Raw genomic sequence first — 21,666 nt, 5'->3', positions numbered from 1 at the left:
TAATTATCATGTTTGAAGCTGTGTCTACTTTGGTCAGTAACCAAGCTCCCTTTCTTGTTGCTCAAGTGTATGCTGCGGAGGGTCCTGGCTTTTCCATGCTTTCCCTATTAAGCATGGTGCCCCTGGTTTCTGGCTAGCTTTAAAACAGACTTTATTTCCTTCTGTCCATATTTAGTCAAACTATTTATTTGCATTACTGTAAATTTACTTTGTCTTATAAGCTAACTGTATTATTTTTATGGATAGCTTGGAAACTGAGACATGCTATCATGCCAGCATGTATGCTAGCCTCAGAGCTGTGCTTACAGAGCTCATGGCATTTCTCAGCCTCCTTATGAATTCTTGCTTCCCATCCTAAAGCACTGCTGCTGCAAGGAATGACAGGTTTATGGTAAATTCCATTGCTTTTCTGAGGGCCAGCAGCTTCTTCACTCACCTTGGTCCAGAGGAACATGTATAAATCAATCTACTGACAATTTATCTACCTCAGAAATGTTTGATGGTATCTGCATGTTGTACAAATCTCCATAGTCGTCTGCAAGTGAGGTAAGTACTTTGGTTTCTCCCTCTTCCTGACTCTTGGCTATCCTCTAACCCCTACAGACTTTAAACCAAAGGCCCAGAACTTTCTCAAAGATCAGGATAATGGCACCTCTTTCCAGTGGGTAAGGCATGCAGTGCCGTTTGAACTGTATGTTATAACCCACATCCTTTCTGTTCCTTATCCAGCTGTCCCCTACCAGGGAGATAACAGATCATTTGAAGGAGAAGCTAATTATTCCCATTAAGCTTAAACCAAAGATGCAACAGAAGACAAAACGCTTGAGGCCTTTCACCAGGCTGCAACAGGGTGGTTACTCAGATGTTGGCCCTATCATCTTGCTGAAAGTCAAATAGTGCAGTCACTGTAGTGCTAGGAAAGGAAGACTCTTGACTTGTGTTTTTCTCTAAATGGTAGATATACACTTCCCTTACCTCTGAATTTCCTTGTCATGATAGGTTTATTTGACTGCATTGTGTGCTTCTGTGATTTAATTGTTATGTTATTAGGGTGAGTAAAATAAAGCTGCAGCTTTTCTTCTGCTGTATTAGTGCAGTTTAATTACATTTGGGAAAGGCGAAAAGGAGAGTGGGAGCTTGCCAACATTAATGCTGTCTGTCATTCACAGCCCATTGATGACAAGGAGTTGAAAGCTTGGCAGTTACTCTGGTAATCAGCAACCTGGCTGATGACGAATGGAAAAGATTATGTGAAATTTCCTGAAAGGGAAAAAAAAAAAAAAAAAGAGTTCTCCAAAGAAATAAAATACAAAACAAGAACAAAGGGCACAAAAAACCCCAAACCCCAACTTCTAAATCCAACACTAAATCCTTTTAATAATGTTTACATGAAAGATGCTACATGAAGCAGTTACAATAACCGAAAATTTTCTACTAGTAAACTGTGTTTAATGTCTATAAAGGGGTCCTGTGTTCCTAAAATAGGAGCACAAATATGTCCACTTGATTGTTGAAATGGACTTTTCCCCCTGAGCTGAAGGATATGTATTACTGGTAAAAGAAAAAGAACACTTTTCATCACTATAGATGGCATCTCAGTTATATTTCAAAATTTGTAGCACTGAAAAGCTCATCTTTAGGGTTGTTCCAAATATATAACTCCAGATCTTTCCAAATAGAAATACTTTGTTTTCTTTTTTATTCATTCTACTTAATTTTCTCTTTTTAATACAGGAGAATGTAGATATTTCATCTTACTATTAGTAACATAAGCAACTGCTATTCACACTTTAGTTATTTGTAGTACTCCAGCCTCCGCCACAGTAGTAAACTTCAAGAAAAACTGTAGCTAATTGAAACTGGGAACTACATCAGTGTTTAAGAAGGAGAAATTCTACAGTAGTTACGTGGTTTTGCTGTGACCTGTACAATGGATGATTTGTGACATTTCTCATTCGTCTTAATTAAAAGCTGAATATAATTCCAAAGCCATTTTTGGCATCTTTGGGATGAAACTGTGCTGGCTTGTCTGAGGTTTAGTCCTGTCATTTTTCTGTAGCTGCTGGATATACCTGCTCAGTTTCACAAGTCACATAATTGTGCTTCAGCATTCCAGACTTCAGCTTTTCATTTTGCTCATGATGAGCAAATTAAAAGGCTCTACGGTATCTACAGTATTACTAGACCATAGTTATAAGAATAAGAAAAAACTGTACAACTGTACAAAGTACAATTGTTTGCTCAGTATGCAAGCAATTGTGAGACTTCGGCCTTTTCTATTTTGCCAAACACAACATAATACAAGAAAGAAACAAACAGCTTTTAATCATGATGCTAAGCAACTCAGGCAATTTAAAGTTAACCAGCAGGTACTGTTGACTATGCAGGACGGTGAATAGGGAATTTCTCTTTCATGCTGCAGAACAGGTACATCACTATGTGGCTTGAGGCTTTTTCCCCACAGGCAGAGTACTGCAGTTCCATATTTTATGAGGAGTTGGAGAGGAACACCTCACCATAGCTGAAAGATCACTGATGTTTACTGGAAAACTACATGAGACTGATTTGATTGATATGTTTAGTGTTAAGAACTAGCTATGTATTTATTAGATTAAAAATATAATGCACTGAAGAAATGACAATGGGATATTAGTCATGCATCAGACCCAGTTTTAAATTTCTGTGGAAAAGATGTAAAATTTAGGGTAAAAACCCTGTAACACATTTTTTGTGTTAGCAGTGAAGTTCCACTGCCCAAGTAACAAAGTAACAAGTTTCTCCTTTCTGGACAATGACAAGGTAAAGTTACTTTATATACGAGGCTTCCTACATACATCATTCTCTCTGTGTGGTAGTTATGTCCAGGCACAACTGATGTTTTCCTGTATTTGTCCAGGTGTTATGGACATACAGCAATGCATCAGAACTCATGTACACTAAGTCTGTCTTGCATGCTGTATATTCAGGTGTCCTGGCTAAGCCCACGCTGAATGTATAGATCAGCTGTTACTTGCACACGTGCATTAAATCTGATCCTTCAGGAAAGCATCATAGGAGCCTAAATCAGACAAGTTTAGGAAGTATTGACTTCAGTGCATACGCATAGAGTAGCTCTGCAGTGCATGTGCAGGAAGCCTGACACACCAAAGATGCACAGAGGATGGGAAATTAATAACGTAAGAGAGGATGGATTGCAGATTTCAGAGCTATAGGCTGTCACTCAGCAGTGGTCTACTGTTCCTTTTCTGCAGTGACACTGTGCTGACAGAAGTCTGCATGAACTCTTATCTGTAAAAATCAAACTGCCTGAGAATCATAAAAAATCCTTAAGTAGATGAGATCTGTTCACTTCATGGGTGGTTCTTAAGTACAGTTTTGAATTAAACTACATATAAATAGTTGTCAACCACCGAAAAGCCAAATTAAGTAAAAAACATCAGCAGAAATAAAGTGATGCACTGTTATACAGGATTATATTTATTAACCATTTCTGCCTTTCCCAATCGTTTCCTGAACTTCATTTGCCCAACCACCTAACACTTTAGATAAGGGAATCATTTCCTCCCCTATCACTTGAAATTAATCTTTGTCCATTGCTGTGTAAGTGAAGGTTCACATAGAGCGCTTTCTGTCATCAGAACTAATCACTCAAAAAATAAGATATATAAGCTCTTTCACCTTAAAGTAACAATCTCTCTGTACAACAAAGGGTAACTATTTAGGGGTTCCTTGCTTCATTATGCCACAAGTTTGATCAAAGTCCCATTACAGGTACTGTTCTAATTGGAACATTGGAATATTATTCTGTAATATTTTATCCCAAAACTCATTATTAAAAAAAAAACAAACCAAGTAACATTTTATTGGTATTTTACCTGTATCTCTTCAATTTAGACTTGATATTGCAGCTGCCTTAGTTTTTATACTTGCTGTCATGTACTGACATGAGTTAAGATAGTCAATCACAAAAGATGTTTGCTGCTGAAGTTTTGAAGGTGATGCCACTGAGCTGACTGAAGTTACTGGCCAATCAGATGGAACAGGATGTAACTGATGCAGGAAAGCAATTTTTGAGAGCTGCAGTTTCTTCTGCAGACAGGGAGAGTATCTTCTTTGTTTCAATCCATTCAAGTAGTTCAGTTAAGAACTATTTAACTCAAAGCTGAAAAATCAACGTAAGAGTAGAAAACGTAAGATTGCCCGTTTTCCTCTGCCAATCTACAGCTAAAGCTAAATATGAGAGGGCAAGATCTACTTTCTCTAAGATTGTGAAGGACATGGCTACTAGAAGCTTCCAATTCAATTCCCATTCTACAGACCATTATTTCAGTTGTTTCATAAAATATTTTAAAATGCAAACACGCTTTTGAAATGCATGAAGCTTTTTTAAGGTGGTCTTAATGAACAATTTAAAATGACCTCATGTAAATACTAATTGAATGTCAGTTTTCATACAAACAGAACTCGATGCAAATCATAAATAAATAACTAAAAATGTAAAGTACCATTCACTAAATGAAGGGTGAGGTATTAATACTCTGAATAAAAGATTTCAAAGCTAAAATAGATTAATTTGATGTGTATAGATACAATGTGATCTCTTAGGTGAAGAATCAAAATAGCCAGATTCGGTAATACTGACCAGTTGCAAATTTATGTTTACATGTTCACCAAAATAGGAAAAACAATTTTTCTTAAGAAAGATGACTAAAATTTAAAAAGTGAAAAGAAGATCTAAATTACCAAGATCAAATGTTTCTGCTTGTTCTTTTAAACAATAGCTAAGATGAAGGATTTTCATTCAAGCACTCTTACCCTACCTGGAACATTTAATCAACAATTTTTAATACTGAAGAAAAAAATAAATAAGAACAACGCTTAGCACATTTACTTTTTTTTTTGGTAGGAATTTATTACTCATATTTCCCATGGGGAAACTACACAGCCTCAAGATTTCCAAAAAAAGGTACCTGTAATTACTTTTCTAAGCTTGCATTCATGCATCTGAATAAGTGAATTGATGGTGAATATGTTCTGCAGCTTCTAATAGGTCCTAACCATTAGGCTGATCAAAAAATTTTCAAGCACATTTATATTGTTGTAAAAACGCTGACATGTCAAAATGCAAACTTTCAAGATAAATATATGTTTTGCCAGGAAGAGAAACTATGCGGGAGGCTTCTCAGGTCCAATTTTTGGTTTCTGATACACAGCCCAGCCTCATCTCCATCCGCACGCCGAACAGGTAACATCAGTGGGTGGCTGAGGTATTCCCCCCACTGCAGGGAGGCCTGTGTTCACCTTTGGCCTCCGATTCAGCGATACACTGGCTATGAGGTTGGGCTGAGATGCATTCCTTTATTTGCTCAAAAAAATTTCCTAACACCGTCTATGTCATTCTGACATAGAACAAATATCCAAATTGCAATTTTCTTTTATAAAGTGGGTATTTTCCAGCTCTGGATTTTAAAAAAAGATGGTTTGATCAGTGATAAAGTCACTATGTCCACTAAAAGCAGATGTAACTCCACTAATTGTTGCAAGATATCCAGCGCATCATTGCCTAGCAGGCAACATGGGAACAAGCGTGAAGGAATTAAATTTATTCTTGGAAGGATTTTAAAATACTTCATTTTAGAATCACTCAACTATTGTGCCATAAAGCCCTTTATATGTATTTTGCCTCTCCTTGATGTATGCATTTAACTCTCCTGCTCTCTACTCATAATATCATAGGAGCATAGTATTATATATTTATGATTCTATCATGGCCTGATTTTGAGACGGAGGGAAGCTGTGCATGCTCAGTGCCTCTGAGAAATACACCCGGCGCTAGCGGGGAAGGGGCCTTCCCTCACGACACCCGCGATGTTCCCCGGTGCCCTACCAGTACCTCACACTGCACCGGGGCTCCGCAGCCCCCCCGGTAGCCCCCGGGTCCTTCTCGCCACCGCCACCACCTGCACTGCAGACGTGACGGCCAGCGGCTCCCCCGGTCCCCAGGCGCTGGCCGAAGAGCACTGCTGCGGCGGCGGGGACGCGGGCTGCGGGCGTGGGGACAGCTGGCCCTGACCCCGGCGGGCCGGTCGCCCAAGGGCCGCCCTCCCGCCTCACGGCCAGCGCGGCGCGGCCTGGCTGCAGGCGGGCACCCCCCGGAGCCCCGCTGCCAAACTTCCCCCTGATCGCTGAGGGGAGAAGGGGGGCGACCGGGCAGGGGAGGCTGGGACCCCCCCGTCCACCCTCCAGAACGGCCGGCGCGGAGTTCCTGCCTCCCCCACCACACACACGCGCTCCCCAAGGGCGCTGCCTCAACTCTGCCCCGGGCCGGGCAGCCCCGGCAGCGGGCTCCGGCGGGCCCCTCAGGCGCGGGGCCGGGGGGCGCAGCCTCCCCCTCCCGCCGGAGGCGGCCCCGCGCCGCCCCCCGCTGACCCCCACCCGCGGCGGCGGGGCGCCAACCCGCGCCTCAGCCGCAGCGCGGGCCGTTAGCGCGTCCCGGCCCCGGCCAGGGGCCATGGAGCACCGCGGGCCCCGTACCCGGCCGGGCCGCTCCGGGGCAGCTCGCAGCTCCGGCGGCGCGGGGCACGGACGGCCAGCGGGGCTCCCCGGCCGGGCAGGGAGGAGAGGAGGGCCGGCGGTGGGGGATTCCTGGCCCCCCAAAGGAGGTGGGGGAGGCGGGGGAGGGGAGGCGGGGGGGGGGAGGGGAGGCTGGGCTCCCGGAGAAGGAGACGATCGCTCGTACAAAATCCTGCGTCTTCAAAGCAGCCCCGGCGGGCAGCGTAAGTATTTTGGGGGACCTGACGCCCCCCTGCCCCTGCAGGGATGGGGATCGGGGGAGGGATGCGTGCGGCCGCCCCGGGCGGGGTCTCCCTGCCGGTTCGGGGCGGGGGGATTGTGCGCAGGGCCCGCTCCCCGGTGCGGGATCGGTTCGAGGCAGCGAGGTTCAAGCCTCAGCGTCGCCTTCCCCGGCTGGGGACTGAGGAGGCGGGGGGGATGGGTCCGCCTGCGTTGCCGTGCGAGGGTCTGAAACCCCCCCAGCCCCCCCCTCCCCGCCACCTACCCACCCCCAAGTGCGTCAGGGCTTTGCTTCTCCCAACCAAGCTTCCCCGTCGCTTCTCTTTGCTCCTTAAAAAAAAAAATAAATGTATATATATGCGCCCCAAAGCTAGAGAGAGTGAGGCGGTCGGGGGGGCGGGGGGGGCGGGAAGGGGGGGAGGGCTTCTCTGAGGAGCGGGAGAGGGAGAGAGGCGGAGGGAGAGCCGCCGAGAGCCTCGCAGCTCCCCTTGCTCTGCCTCCGTGCTGCGCTGCCGGCGCTTGCCAGCCGCCGGGCGTGAGGAAGGGGCGTGTGAAGGTAAGGGCTGTCACCGCGCTCTCGGGGAAGGGCCGCCGCTGCCCTGCCCGCCTGCCGCTCGGGCGCCTTCCCGCTCCGGCCGTGCGAGCGCGCCTGGCCGAGGGGGCGCAGCCCCCGCCCCACGCGTGCCCCGCCGCCTCCCGCGGGCCGGCCGGGAAGTTACTTTGTTCGCAGAGTTCCCGCGGAGGCTGGGCTGCCGCGGCGGGAGGCGGCCACCCCCGGGCGCCCGGCCGCGCCGCCAGCCCGCCCCGCCGCCCCCCGCTCAGGTGTCACCCGCCGCCACCGGAGACTTACCCGGGAGGGAAGCCTCCGAGGAAAATCCGTGTGCGCCTTCCCCGGTGGCTTCCCCTCCCGTAGCCGGGGGAAGGGGTGATGGAAGTGGAAGAACTTTCCTTTGTCATAGGAGAGGGTTTAGTGACCTCCAAAGTTTTGTTCCGGGAGAAAGCGCTCGATAAGTTTTTTAGGATTCATGCTGATTTTCCTGTAATTTATTGTGCTGTTACTTGGTATCCAGCACCTTCAAAGCAGTGGAGCAGAAAAAAAGATTAGGGACCTTTTGGTAGGGATTTCATTGCTTTTAATACATTGCTTTCTTACTATCAGAATTTTGTATTTTGCATTTTCAGATGGGTACTATGGAATACACTTAGGAATGCATATACTTGTCTGGATGACACACAGGATAAAGATGGGAAAGGTGCAGAAACTAGACAGATTTCAAACATTCCATTCTCTTTGGCGGAAGATCAATAGTTGGAGATTTCTGCTTACACAATCTATACCTTGACAATATCATAATGAAGAGATCTGCTGATAATGTATGGTATCGATAGCCATTTCAACTTCAGCTAAGGCTTAATGAATTTCGTAGGCAATTTAGACTAGTATAAAGGAGCTCTGGGTAGTCTGGATAAATTGATAACTAGGCAAGATTATTAAACTTTGTGATTGGCTCCTGATGAAGTGAACTCTCAGTTTTTCAAAAGAAAATCAATAGATACTTAAAATACAAGACTACATTTCAGATGTGCATGTCTGAAATTTGACTACTGTATCTTTTGAGAAGACCAGTGAAGGAGTCATCATACGATGGTAGTCGGTGTTGCACCCATTCGTAATAAACAGTTTCATGATGCCAGGCACTGTAAAAATGCTGGTTGTGTATTACACAAAGAGGGGGGCTTAATTTCTATTTTACATATGATTTTTTGGGAAATCATTAAATGTAATGGCTGTCCCATGTATATTACATACATTAATTGATTTATGTTACTACCCATGACATTTTAATGGTATGTTTAAGCAATTTTAGCTTGGCTTTTCTATTTTCTTTCATTGTCTCAAGCTATCTGAGACAGAAGAATCTTAAAATTTCTTGCTTGTACATTATTCCATCTCTCTCTTCTCTCCTTGCTCTCCTTTGGTCTAAACTGAAGCAGAGTAACCGCTGAGAATACCTGTGTATGTTCATGTGAGGAAAAACTCCTGTTTTAAAGATGCACAAATCTTGGTGGACGAGAGCTAACCCCTGGTGCCCTGTATGAAAACCTGCTGGGCTGGTATTAATAAGATAAGTGTTTTGGTATTAGTTTGTGATGCCAAACAACAAACATGAGAGAATGCAATGATAAAGCTGGTGCTCTGATCTTTGTTTAAACAGGTCATGGTTTTTATTTAATGCTGCGTGCTCATTACAGGAACTGTCAGCAGGAATGTAAAGCGAACTGGAGTTCTGATTTGGCATACATAACCAATTCTGACATTGATGTTTCTGCTGCTTGAGTTAATGGTTCATAGAGTATAGTGTTGTTTGTGGCCATATTTATTTAATTGAATTTATTATATGGAATTAGGAAAAAACGTCTGGAATATGTCCTTTTAGGAACCAAATATGATCAGACCTGCTGCCTCAGGTGCATTCCTCCTCATCTGAAGAGTTACACAGGAGCGGGCTCTTCCGTATAACAGAACAGGTAGAGGTGTATAAAAAGGTTACTGGTTTTTAAGTCAGCTAGAGTTCTGCCACTGAATTACAGGGAAGGAGACTCAAATTCGTGAAACCAGGTAACTGCTTAGTCAATTATCCAGGCAGTTTCTTTTTTTAGACATACGGAAACAATATCAAATAGTAAATAAAAAAGTGCATTTATAATCGAGAATTTTAATATTTTTGTTCATGAAAACAGTTTTCATTAACAAACAGTAAAAATATATCAGTGCAGTCCATTTGGTTCTTGCTGAACCTTGTTTTGAAAAATTCAGAGAGGATGTATAAAATAGTCTGAAGGAAGAACCTTTTCACATGTTCTGTTACATTAAGATGTATTAGGCTATTACAGTGTATGGTTTGAGCTTGCAGAATAAGACCTAAGTGGAGTGTTGCAAACTTTAATTTGCATGCTCTGGATCTACACCAGTTTGGATTTTGTGATCATCGTCCATAGGTAAATTGGGTTTGTGTGAGAGTGTCTTGAGAGCAAGGTTGTCTCTAATTTTTATTTCCGACTTAAAATGCATGCTTCTGTTAAATTCTGGATACTCTAGGTTATACTTGAAGATACAAACAAGGTTAGTAATGTGAGAGAGTCCTTTAAAGGTCAGCAAACTGTTATACTTTGACTTCCTCTTAGGAAGTCATCTTGTCAGGCTAATGTTATTACAGATAAAATAACATGTGAGTGTAATGTTTGGGCAAGGTTGCAGGTTGACAGTTCAGTATAAGATCTATTGCAAAAAGGAGCAGAGCTGTTATGGTAATGGCTATTCACCTGCTTCTGGAGTGACCACCTCTGGAGTGTAAAGCAGTTCATTCTTTGTGACTGCTCACTGCTTGACCTCATTGTTGAAACTGTCAACAAGTGTGGCAGTTTTGCTGTGATTTGATAAGACAGTGGAAATTGTAATAGGTTTAACAAGTAACCATCACGGTATATATGTATTAACTTGCAGTCATAACTGATCTGGGATTCATTACACTAACCTGAATACAAAGTGCTTAGCGTTTTCCATTCAGTCACTATTTAAAATGCCACTATTTACCATTGGTATAAGATTGGGTTCATAATGTCATTTAAATACGCTGTATTGTGTGTGACTATGGAGAGCCATACTAATATTAGTAAATAAGGACTCATCTTTTTTACTCAGATTCAGAGATGTATAACACTTTTCAATTCCAAGTATTTGCCCTTACTTCTTATATATTTTTAATTTATGCATTTCAGCCTAAAACAAAATCACTATATTTAGCAACTCTTTTTTTTAAAAGTTTTTGGTTTTTTGGTTTTTTTTATATTACATGTCCTCTCGACCTTTTAAATTCAGTTTCTCTGCCATACAGCCAGTCCAGCTTCCCTTATGGCAGGTGAGGGTCTCGCCGTTAAACCAAAGACTGAAGCCAGCAGAGCAGCTGTGGACGCAGTGTATGAAGGAGACTGATGGTTACTGTTATTTTTGACTGTTTTTTCTCTGCCTTTTCCTAATTGGCTGTTTTGCTCAAGCTCCCTTTTTGCCAGCTCTCGCAGTCGCATCACTTTGCTTAACGTGCTGTATAGCTCAGATATCCTGCATGCCACTTTATTTTGTGGCACCTTTTTCCTCCTTCTTACTGACTCTTTATCATATCCCATCTTCCCTTTGCTTTTGTCTTTTGTGATGCTAATCTTATTTTTTCCTTCTCCGTAAAAGAAAATGGAAGGAACATAGTGTTCTGCTATTGCAGAGATCATTTCTCTGCATTGCTCAGTTATTTTTCACCCATATCCTTTGTTGAGTTTCTGAAGACTGTAAGCTGTTTGGGGCAGAGAATCTTTGCTACTGTATGGTTGCACAGTCTCTAACATAGTTTATTGTAGGATTTTACCTGGTCTGTGGACACTCATACTATAGTTAATATAGTTAATATAGAAATAACTAGGGTTATTTCAACTTTGTGGGACAGTCTTCCTTCTGATTCTTTGGTAGAAAACAAAAAAAATTCTTAATTGGAGCTTATCTTTACTGTATTGCTGTTCTGAGATACATCTCAGTTTTGCCCCTCAACACTTTGTCCCTAGTATAAGTAGTTTCTGGTAAAAGTTTGAGATACCTTGCTTAATGCAGTGGGGATGGGATGGATTAAAACTTAGCTGCTGCCAGTAGTTAACAATCTTGAACAGTACCTTGAACAAGAATCTGATCAAAACCTATCCGGTTCAACACATTTTAGTGGAAGCTTCAGATTTGACAGCATCAAAAAGGTGTTCTGGTTTCACCATGTTGAGCAAGTAAGACAGAAGGGAAAAGAAAATAAAAAAATGTATAGTGAGTTCATTTCACTACTCTGGTATTTTCCTCCTACATATTTTTTCTTTTTGATCTCCCTTTACTTTTCACCCCTAAACTGTTTGGCTTTGTTTTAGCATCTTTTGTCACATGAAAATTTGTAGTCAGTCCATATAAAATTTTCAAGAGTTTTTCAGGCAGCCAGCAAATCAGCTGATACACAGCACACACAGCTCAGAGTCGAAGTTCAGAGGCAGCCAGTCCAGGCACTATTCCTGTCACTTGGCACAGCCTGTGCAGTGTTCCGCAGTGTGACAGCTTCCACTTGAGCTAGCCTAGCTGCCATGGAGTACTGTGAGGGCACTCTCAGTGTAGCAATTCTCCTGACTCTTTCTGCTTTCATGAGTAGCTTCTTCAGCTTCAGGGAGAGCAGTGATTTGAAGCATCTGTGTGAGAAGGGCACTGTAGGACTGGATGCTTTGCTAATCAGTAGGATCCATTTTAGGTCTGAAGAACATCCAGAGGTGTTTGACCTGAAATGCTCCCCCTTCGGGACTCTATATGTGGGACTTCCCCCATACTATCTTTCCTCTCTCTTTTTCTTTGAAGGAAAGGGCTTAGTTGCCTTTGTTTCAGTTTCATGTGGACCATGTATAGGAGCTCTTTGTGGACATGATTTTATGGGTAGGAGGAGTGAGTAGCAGTCCTGGGGAGGATACCTGGAAAAATAAACAGAACAAACCCAGTGATTCCCGCCTTGAACATTTATCAGATGAAAGGATTTCAGTGGGATAGATGCAGCTAAATGAGTGAAAAATGGAAACAACAAAATCAGTAGGACGGTATACTTAATTTTCAAAGTTTTGTGTCTAAGAGGAAAAAAAAAGCCCCTGTTAAGGATTTGCTTGATTAATTCTGTAATTTAACTCCAGATCTTAATAGAAAAAGATACACTGATCTCAGAAGTAGTATCACTATAAATATATTTACACGTAAGCTGTATTCTACATTCCACCTTATATATATTTGTGTGCTGGTGCTTTGGCATTTCATACATCTTGAACTGCAGGAATAGATTGGTCATTTTTATTTTCTGTTCTTGTGTATTGACATAGAGATCAGCAACCTTTCAGGAGCTGTTAGTGTTAGATTTCTTTCTGAAATCGGATGAGAGTATTGGAAGTAGAAGTTCATCCGCAGCTGAGAGGTGCTGCTGCACAAAAAGGGAAGACCCTGTGAACTGTCTTGCAGGTATTAACGTGCCTGTGTGAAGCAGCAGCTCCCAGCTCCTGCTAAACTTGGAGCAGTGGAGTCGGTCAGTGTCTCTGCTGCTGGCTGTGTGCCATTAACCTCTGCCTTGAGCCGGCACCTCTACTGTACTTTGCTGACCTACAGACTAACGCTACTGGTGACCAACACTTGTTTTGAATGCTTAGAAGAAAACTACTTGAACTGCTTACTAAAATAATTCTCTACTCAGTATTGGGCTTTGACATATTCCATGCAGTTTTGGTGTCGGGGTGAACATGCTAAAGCAGGTGAGATGTATTCTGCCCTCAGATATGCATGAATGATCAAATTGGTCAAATCTGTGCATTTATAAGCAATTGCCATTGAAATTGGTTTGGATAAATTACGTGTCTCAGGCAAGTGGGACTTGACCCAGCAGGGCTTGTACTGGTGAAGGCTAGGAAATTAGTGTGAGCCCAGCTGTCACAATAGGGTGAAGAAAAAGAATATTCTTCAGTTAAAAAAGAAACCAAACTGTTTCTTAAATGTATAATGTTTCAGTACTTATATAGTCCTCTTCTCAGTAAATACTTTGAGAGATTCAAGAGCTTAATCAGATGACATGCCCAAATTGCAGACTGAAATGTAGAATCAAATCCCCACAAACCTAATTTGTTCCTGTTGGAATGTCCATTTTTGATAATTTTCCCATGTAACCTATATTTGTAGCTATTTTCCCATAGAATGAGTATTGTCATTTTGGGACTTGTAATTTGTCTTCTACGAATGTATACTCAAAATTTTCAGTAACGTAGTAGATTTTGAAATACTGCCAGAGATGAAGGCAATTTTTTTAGAGTGAGGAATGAGTTTTGCGGCTTTTAGATATTTATTTAAAATTTCCTTCCCTAGAGGTAATTACTTAAACAGATTAGCTACCTCTGCAGGTATTTTGGGATAAATACAGGTAGTATTGAGCCAAAACACTGTATTTTTCAGGGACTAGATTAGGTTTTACTTAAGAAAAATGTATCCATTTAAATATTTTATCCAAATATGATAATGTTTTCTACAGTCAGGCAAGATTGTATGTAGGATTACAATAGGGCATTTAACCTTGACAAATGTTCAGTTTATTTGTAAATCTTGGAGTATTGCTGTTTTTAAATCTAAAATATATTTGATATATTGTAAAGTGGAAGTTTAAGGTAAAAACAAAGCAATATTATTAAGTTGTGTTTATTTCTTTAATTGAATAAATGAACAGTTATTTGTATGGATGAGAATTTGATTCAGAAAATTATACTGCTGATGAGCCAATATAAAATTAAATCTTCATAAATCGACTATTCAGTTACTGTAGTTTTGGAAACCTAGGTAGGGAAATGAGAAAAAAATAATTTTAAATCATGCAATCATCATTTAAAACAAGACTAGCTGTGAAGGTTTCTAAATGGTAATTGCTTTAAATAAATACAGAATTGAATTTCATAGGTAAATGTTTGAAATTCTTGTGTTTTCTCAACTCATTCACCTAGATCTTTTTCTGGATGCCTGGTCAGAACTTTGGCATGCAGGGGGTACAGTACAGTTTTGGAGGAGACTCCACGGAAGTGGATGCTAGAGCATAGTTCCAAAAACCAAATAATTTCTCTAATTTCCTACTCGCTGTATCTATATAATCTTTTTATGACAGTTAAAGCTAATGAGTATGTTAGTGTTGTTCATAAATAATGAGAGAAATGTGTAATACTTGTGTTTGAGAGCAATGGAAGAAAACTAATTTGAAGCAAAAAATTAATTTCAGTGAAGAATTTTGTCATACCGTATTTGACAGGTCATGATAATCAGCAAAGGAGAACAATGATGCATGTTTTAGCATGGTGAGAAGTATCTTGGGGGATTTTGTTGGTTTTTTTCCCCTAATGCAGGTTAAGGTAATTGTAATTACAGAGAAATAAGAGGTCTTATTTAAGTTACTGATTTTTTTTTCACGTTACAAAGCAGATTGCTCAGTGCCCTGTAGGTCTGGGGTTAACAAATATGTGATATATATGTGATGAGGCACTGAAGTGTTCATTGGTAGGTGAAATAGGAGATTCTAAAGAGGAGAAGATAGATCTTTCCTTCTTGTGGAAGGGAGTAGGATTTTGAGGCATGCAAGTAACTCAGAGTGATGCCCCCTGGTTTTGCTTATATGGGTGGGAATAGTTCAGATTCCCAGCAAGAAGATAAGGTCACAGAACTGAGTATTATTTGACTGATAACATTTAGCAAATTCGGATTTGCTGGCACAGAAAGCCGTCTCAGACATGTTGTAAAAAGACCATCCAAAGAGTCGCCTTAGTAAATCTTGGGATAGGTCTAATTTTCAGCAGAAGCCACTGAAGAGGGCAGAGACTGAAGAACAGGATGCTCAAGATCTCTTTCAGTTAAATACACACATAGGCAAAGGTTTTTGAAAATACCATAGTGGAGCATGTGTATTCCAGTTACCAGATAAGGCTCTGAAATCCATAGTAAGAGCCACAGTTAAGAGGGGTTTGTAAAGGTTTTATTCCATTTTTTACCTTTAAGACAACTTTACAGACTTGCAGAGCATTATACCTACATGTTATGCCTTGAGGAGCAGATGGAGCAGTATATGTTGCCATCTCATGGTGCTCACAGAATGGATCAGTGAATATGTTTCATTTTTTTTGGCGGAGATAAATCTCCGTTACAAAACTCACCCTCACTCGTACCTTTATTTGATGCTTAAAAGCAGGGATTTCTTAGCCTGTGTGGGTACGAAGTTAGAGCTGCCCCTCAGTGGGTCTGTGCACGGGGGGCCAGAGGCGCACAGACGGGCCGGGGAAGCACGCAGGTGCCAGCCCCACGGCGTGCGCTCTGTCTGTGGCGGGGATGGAGGGCTGCAGGCTTCAAGGCTGTCACCCTGGCACATTGCACCACTGCCAAACTGGCGTTTAGAAAAAATAATGCTCTCAAATGCTGTACTGCTGCTGTGGCTGAAGTAGGGTTAGGTCTTCTAGGAGCTGACCTACGACTTCTAGGTCACGCCATTCATCATTAAGAACTCTGGGAGGTTTGTGAGGGTGGTGAGCACCTTAAGTGGCACCAAGGGTTATTGGATTGTAAACCAGATATCCTTGAAGAGTCTGTTTGTTTTTTAGTGCTGCTGTTTGGCTCTCATTGACACAAATTGCAGGTATGTAAAGCATTTGCTTTGGGAGAAGGGCTCACAAGTGTGTATTTCACTTCAATACATTGCAGTTTTATTTGTTTATTTTTTAAATGCAATGGGAAATGTTTCTGTCAACAACAAATCATATTTATGTAGAAAGCCTAATGATTCCACCAGTAGAAATGTGCATGATCGACCTTAAAATCTGAAGTGTTTTGATGACATTTGATTATGCTGCCTTCACTTCAAAGTCCTCATTGGTCAATTGAGTCCAAACCAGTCGACGAAGGGGAGACATGATGGGTTTGGTTTGCTAGGACTTGCATTCTGTTTCAGAAAATGATGAGGAGAGTGTATCCCTTTGGAAAGACTTTTGTCTGCAGAGTGATTTGCCTGGCTCATCCTTTCCCACAGAATAATGCCTTTTTAGGATTATTTCAGTATTCATTTCCCGATGGCAGAACAGAAGATAGCAGACTAACTCCATTGATTGGCTTTTATCTGGAGTATCTGAAACGGGGATTTTAGACAGCAAAAAACCTTTAGGTTTTTCAGCCCGTTGTTCATAGTAAAGTGATTGCTTTACTGCTTCTCGTATGTTTGCTTATAGCTGGTCAGTCTATAACAAGCTTTTTGGTGGGGGTTAAAATGAAAATAGTAATTTGTGATAATGAAGCCAATCACTAGTGGTTATAGAAGTGTTACTATGACAATTGGGACCATTGCTGCAGGATATTATGTATCGCTTTTTTTTTGGTTGAAATAAAGGGTCTATTTCCCTGTGTAAAGGATGACCTGACAGTTTATGAAGAGCATTGTAGCACAGTATAGGGGAAGACCCGAACCCTTGATAAAGCTCTTGGAAAGGTCTCTCCTTAACAGTATCCAAGATTCACACAAGAAGCAAGTGTGTCACTATGCGGTCTATCACAAACTCTCACGTGCTTCTCTAAGGTGTTTTTACTGCTATTGTCTTACTGGCTTTCCTTGAAAAAATAAAATATGGCTTTGATGTTTTATAGCTGCATGAAAACACCTTTTTTTTTCCCTCTTTTTTTTTTTTTTTTTTTTTTGATACTACATTTCATTTCCTCATGGCCTCCCCAAATCCCAGCTTATCAGACTGTCTGAACAAAGCTAACATGTTTTCTGTAGCTGCTTCTTTGCCACTGATCTTGGTACTGCTGACAATCCTGGCATCCTTTCTTTATGTTATCTCACTGTTATTAGTGCAAAATCTGGCAACTGCCCCTCTTCAACTCTTGTTGGGAGTGTGCTACAGCTGTGTTGTGCTGCTTGACCTCCAGATATTTTGTAATGTAGCAAAGTTAATTGCTCAACAGATAACTCCTTCACAGTTTTCTCTCTTAATTTATAACTTCTTATTTATTATCATTATAATCAGTATTTTATCTTGGTTTCAAATTATTATTTCAGTGACATCTGCTTAAGACATGTTTTCAAGTCTAGATTCATATTGTGTGTTGCTGGAATAATTTTCAAAAAGTCTCAGTGTTGTTTTTAGGCTTAAGACAAAGAGTAGATGATGGAGGGGATAGTGAAGACAATGGAGTGAGATACAGCGAGAGAAAGTGGACATGAAAGTGAACTGAAGGATGAACAGGATAAGGCAGAATCTGTGAGTGAAGAAGTGAGTTTAAAATAAAACATTGGCTTGAAATGGAAAAAATAGAGAAGTAAGATGCATAAAAAGGCTGGAAAATTCATGTAAAAGAGGAAAATAATTATGCCAGCTATGTAAGAAAGCTGTAAGATTAAATTACCAGAAAATTCTAGCTGAAAAAGTAAAAAAAATCTTAATACAAAGCTTTATTTGAGGACCTCATCGAAGGACTTAATTACACGTCTGGGTTCAAGCACCTGCCTAGTCCAGTAGTTCCTCAGGAGAGATGTTGCGATCCACGTAGCTTATGGCAGGATGCAAAGCCTTGAGACGATGGAGCAGTGTCCATTGTACACAGTGGGCTTTGGGTCAGAGCTCTGTGAACATTTGAGCATGTGCTGGAGAAGGCAGCAGAAAAATAATGTATGGAGAACATTCCTGCCATCAGTAAGAAGATGGCTTAGCTGATTTAATAGCTTTTTCTCAGTCTGTGATTCTAACAGCCAGGTTTGTGATATTTATTTTAGTATTCATGTTCTTGCAGTCCATTTTACATTTCTCTGTTTTTCCCTGGCAGACATCCCGCAGCTCCATAAGTCTGGGGGAAGAGGATGGTTAGCATGTTGTTGCTGTGGGGATTTGAGTCTTAATGCTCTGTGTTGGTAATGCTGGGCATATAATTTTAAAACTTGTGTGCTATAGAAGCAGATAATTATTTCCCTGCTGCATTGTATACTCTAGTTTGGGAAAGGAAGACATTTCAGAACACTAAAAGAAAGGAAAAGTTAGGATTTGGGGGTCTATTGGAAATGGAAACAGAAAGAGGGGAGTAATGGGTGTCAGTCTGGTTATCAGTCAAGCTGGAAAGAGACAGCTTGTTCTGTCGAACACCAAGAATGTTAGTAGTCAGCCAACCACTTATGCAGGAAGAAAACCCTAGACTGAAAGGTAAGGTTCAAAGACATCTGTGTATGTTTCTGAAATGAGGTTGAATTAAGCTTGCTATTGAATTATGCTTTTACTGATTATGTGTGCTACATATCTGATTTTTGTTTAGCACAGGCTATTCATACGATTGCTAGTTGTTGTATTTGTATTGCAGAATCTGCCTCTTTTCCAGCCTTGGATGCTTTTTATGTGTTCAGGATTGACATTGGGTGACTCTCATTTGGCAGAAAGCTTAGCAATGCTGTGTCATATCTTTTTTTCCCCCTTACCCTCCCCCCCTGCTTTTTTCTTAGCTCAAGTGAAACATATCTTACTGTTTTCTACATGTTTATGTGGTGAACTTCTTGCTGAGTATCTGTGGCTAGCACCCTCTCAAGCTGACCCATGGTGTGATTCACACACTCTCCCATGTGCAAGGATTGATTCCCTGCTTAAAAGGACTCTTCAGCACTAAAGGATTTATCAACGGTGTGCTGGCTGTGGTTTGTTTCTGTTCGCAAACAAATTTGTTCTTTTGAGTTAGTTTGTGTTGGTAAGGGCTGTTTCCACTTAGCTGAAACAGGAAGCAAAGCTTAAGAGTGAGTATTGGGATACCTGCATACATCTGCTGTTTCTGCAGCAGATTTGATGTACAACTTGAGAGAATAAAAGAGAGATAATAAAAGAGAGGACCCAAAGAGGAGGCTGATAGAAGCCGGTTTCTCAGCTGCTGCGAGCTCCTGAGAACTTACTCAGGCCAAAGAGAGATTCTAGGTCCCTAAGGCAGTGCCTTAACTCCTTTGTAACTGCAGTTCAGTTGTGTGTAAAGCGGGCATAATCCCTGAATTATAAAACAAGTCTGTGTTTTTCAGGTAGTTTGAAATCCTTATGTAGAGCTGTGGAATCATAAATTATTAATCTTGCTGGAGAATATTTCTAGAGGTCACCAGTTCTAATAGTTCCTTTCAAACAGAAGTAGGTTCACTTGGAACAGTTTGCCCCCTATAAAATCTCTGACCTTGCCTATTCAAACTTCTTTACAAATGCATCATTTAATACAGGAAGCTCCTCAGGGAGGGTTCTTCACATCTGCCATCATAATTTCTTATTTCCTAAATGCAGCAATTTGTACTTGATTATTCTTACAGGGATCGTGCCTCCCTTCCCTCCTCCTGCTCTGGCACATTCTTTTGTGCTGCTGCTTGTTCCATAGCCTGAACATGGCATCTGAGAACGTATGAAATCCAAAATTGTCTTTGTTGTTATCTTACCATTTCCTTACCACTCAAATCTAGGGGAGGGCATGAAGGAAGCTGCTCTTTTATTCTCAGACTGTTTCCCTGCAGGTTGTTAGTGACAGCAAGTTGTCATCATTTTACAGCCATTCAACAAGTAACAAAACTGAGCTGAATCTCTCATTTCAGTTTCTTAAGAACAAGATTTCCCCAAACAAAAATACACCACCACTTCTTGGAGCACTTAACATCTGTCGTAGTTAAGCAAAGGACTGAGGCCCAGATTTTTAAAGATGCTTATGTGCTTGACTGCCACTAGAACTGAACTGGACCTAATTACCTGTAAATAGCTTTAAAAATTTGAGTGACTATGAAGACCTCTCTCACCCATCACTCTTGGCAGCAGTCCCTTCAGAATGGAAGTAAGGCACATCGGCAAGGTCACACGAAATACGTGTAGTCCTGCTTTCCAGAAACTGCGTGTATTAAGTGAATTTCTGCATTCTAGCATGGTTTTTCATGAAATACATCTTCTGAAGCAGATTACTTGTATTCCCTAGAAGAGCCCTTGCTTGCATGAAAGTAAATATTTAAGACTGACAACTTTTAAAAAGGATGCAAAATTATACTGTAAAAATATCCACCTTTATAGCTTATAATCCATTTTTTATTAAAACTGGGAAATAAAAGTAAAATTCACATTTAAATTACTTTCTGCTGTTTCTAGGGGATACTCTTTGCATTCCACTTGGTTTCACTTTGCTGTTCCTCTACCCATTTTCAGTGCTGCTGTTCTAGACTTGCATAACCTTCAGGGAAAAATTTATTCCCAAACATAAAACCTGTATGTATTTTACTTTTTTTAATATTTAATAACATTTAACTGTGTGTTAGCCTTGGAATCACTTTCTTTTCCAGTGAATCCAGAATGCTGGGCTAGTGCTGACAAAGAAGAGAATGTGTTTGAAGGGGGAGCCTTTCATATCTTCATCAGGAGCTCCTTCAGTAATACCATAAAATCAGGAAAAGTGCACAGAAGGCCGTCTGCTCTGTTCCTTAGGATGTAAAGAGCAACCACTTGAAATGTTTCCCCATAATAAATGGTGCAGACTTTCTCAAGAACTGATTAAACTGATTCTTGTTTAATTAACTTGCGTTTTAGTCATGCACAGCTGTGTGTTCAGTTTCAGGTTTGGTGGGGTTTTTTTTTGGAAGGAGGATGGGAAGTAAACATTCAGCAATGCAATAAAAAAAGGAAGTAAATGATTGTGCTGAAGAAACTTTATTATTTAATGTGCTATTCTGAATGTCTGCCATGTCTTTCAGATTTGTATTAATACAAATGTCTGAAATAATTGACCAAGTTGCCCCTGTGTACTTCAGCAAGTTTACTTCTAGTCTCTGTTTCCCACCCTTAAGTAAAGTATGTTCATCAGATTGCTGAGTTGGAAAGGTTTGTGATGAGTTTTTGAGCTGTGTGTCTTCATCCCTCCATATCCCCCCTTCATCTTCATCTCATATTAAATAAAGCAAATTCCAAATAGATTAACTGTTAAAAGTTATGCTCCATCTCTTCAATCTGCTTTTAGGTTTTTCAAAGGGGAGTGTGCTGATTAGGTAAGGAGATGTCATGGTCTTCTTCCATCGATGTAGGAAGATAGCAGATATGATTGCCTGAAAAAGCGCAACTACACAGTGCAAGCATGGCTTTCGCCCAGTCGCACATTATGGCAGCTAGAAGGCATCAGCACAGTAGACTCATAATTGAAGTGGATGAGTACAGCTCCAACCCCACACAGGCTTTCACGTTCTACAACATTAACCAGGGACGTTTTCAGCCCCCACATGTGCAAAT

At 41.2% G+C, this 21,666-nt stretch overlaps 1 protein-coding gene across 5 annotated transcripts in view; it reads left to right on the top strand.

The window, feature by feature from the left end:
• The window catches only part of MPPED1 (metallophosphoesterase domain containing 1), an 89,094-nt gene that overhangs the window by 19,549 nt on the left and 47,879 nt on the right, over positions 1–21,666 (top strand). The window contains exons 1-2 of one of the 5 annotated variants that reach the window (XM_080390981.1): positions 1–6,776; positions 21,401–21,666. The exon at positions 1–6,776 is cut by the window's left edge and continues 19,549 nt beyond it. In XM_080390981.1, coding sequence (XP_080247107.1) covers positions 21,515–21,666 — 152 coding nt within the window. In that variant the 5' untranslated portion in view covers positions 1–6,776; positions 21,401–21,514. The other 4 variants (XM_080390979.1, XM_080390980.1, XM_080390978.1 and 1 more) reach the window with 4 other exon arrangements.

Source organism: Falco punctatus, assembly GCF_963210335.1.
Source record: "Falco punctatus genome assembly, chromosome: 6".
NCBI lineage: Eukaryota > Metazoa > Chordata > Aves > Falconiformes > Falconidae > Falco > Falco punctatus.
The sequence above is the reverse complement of the archived record's forward strand: the minus strand, read 5'-3'. Positions and strand labels throughout refer to the sequence as shown.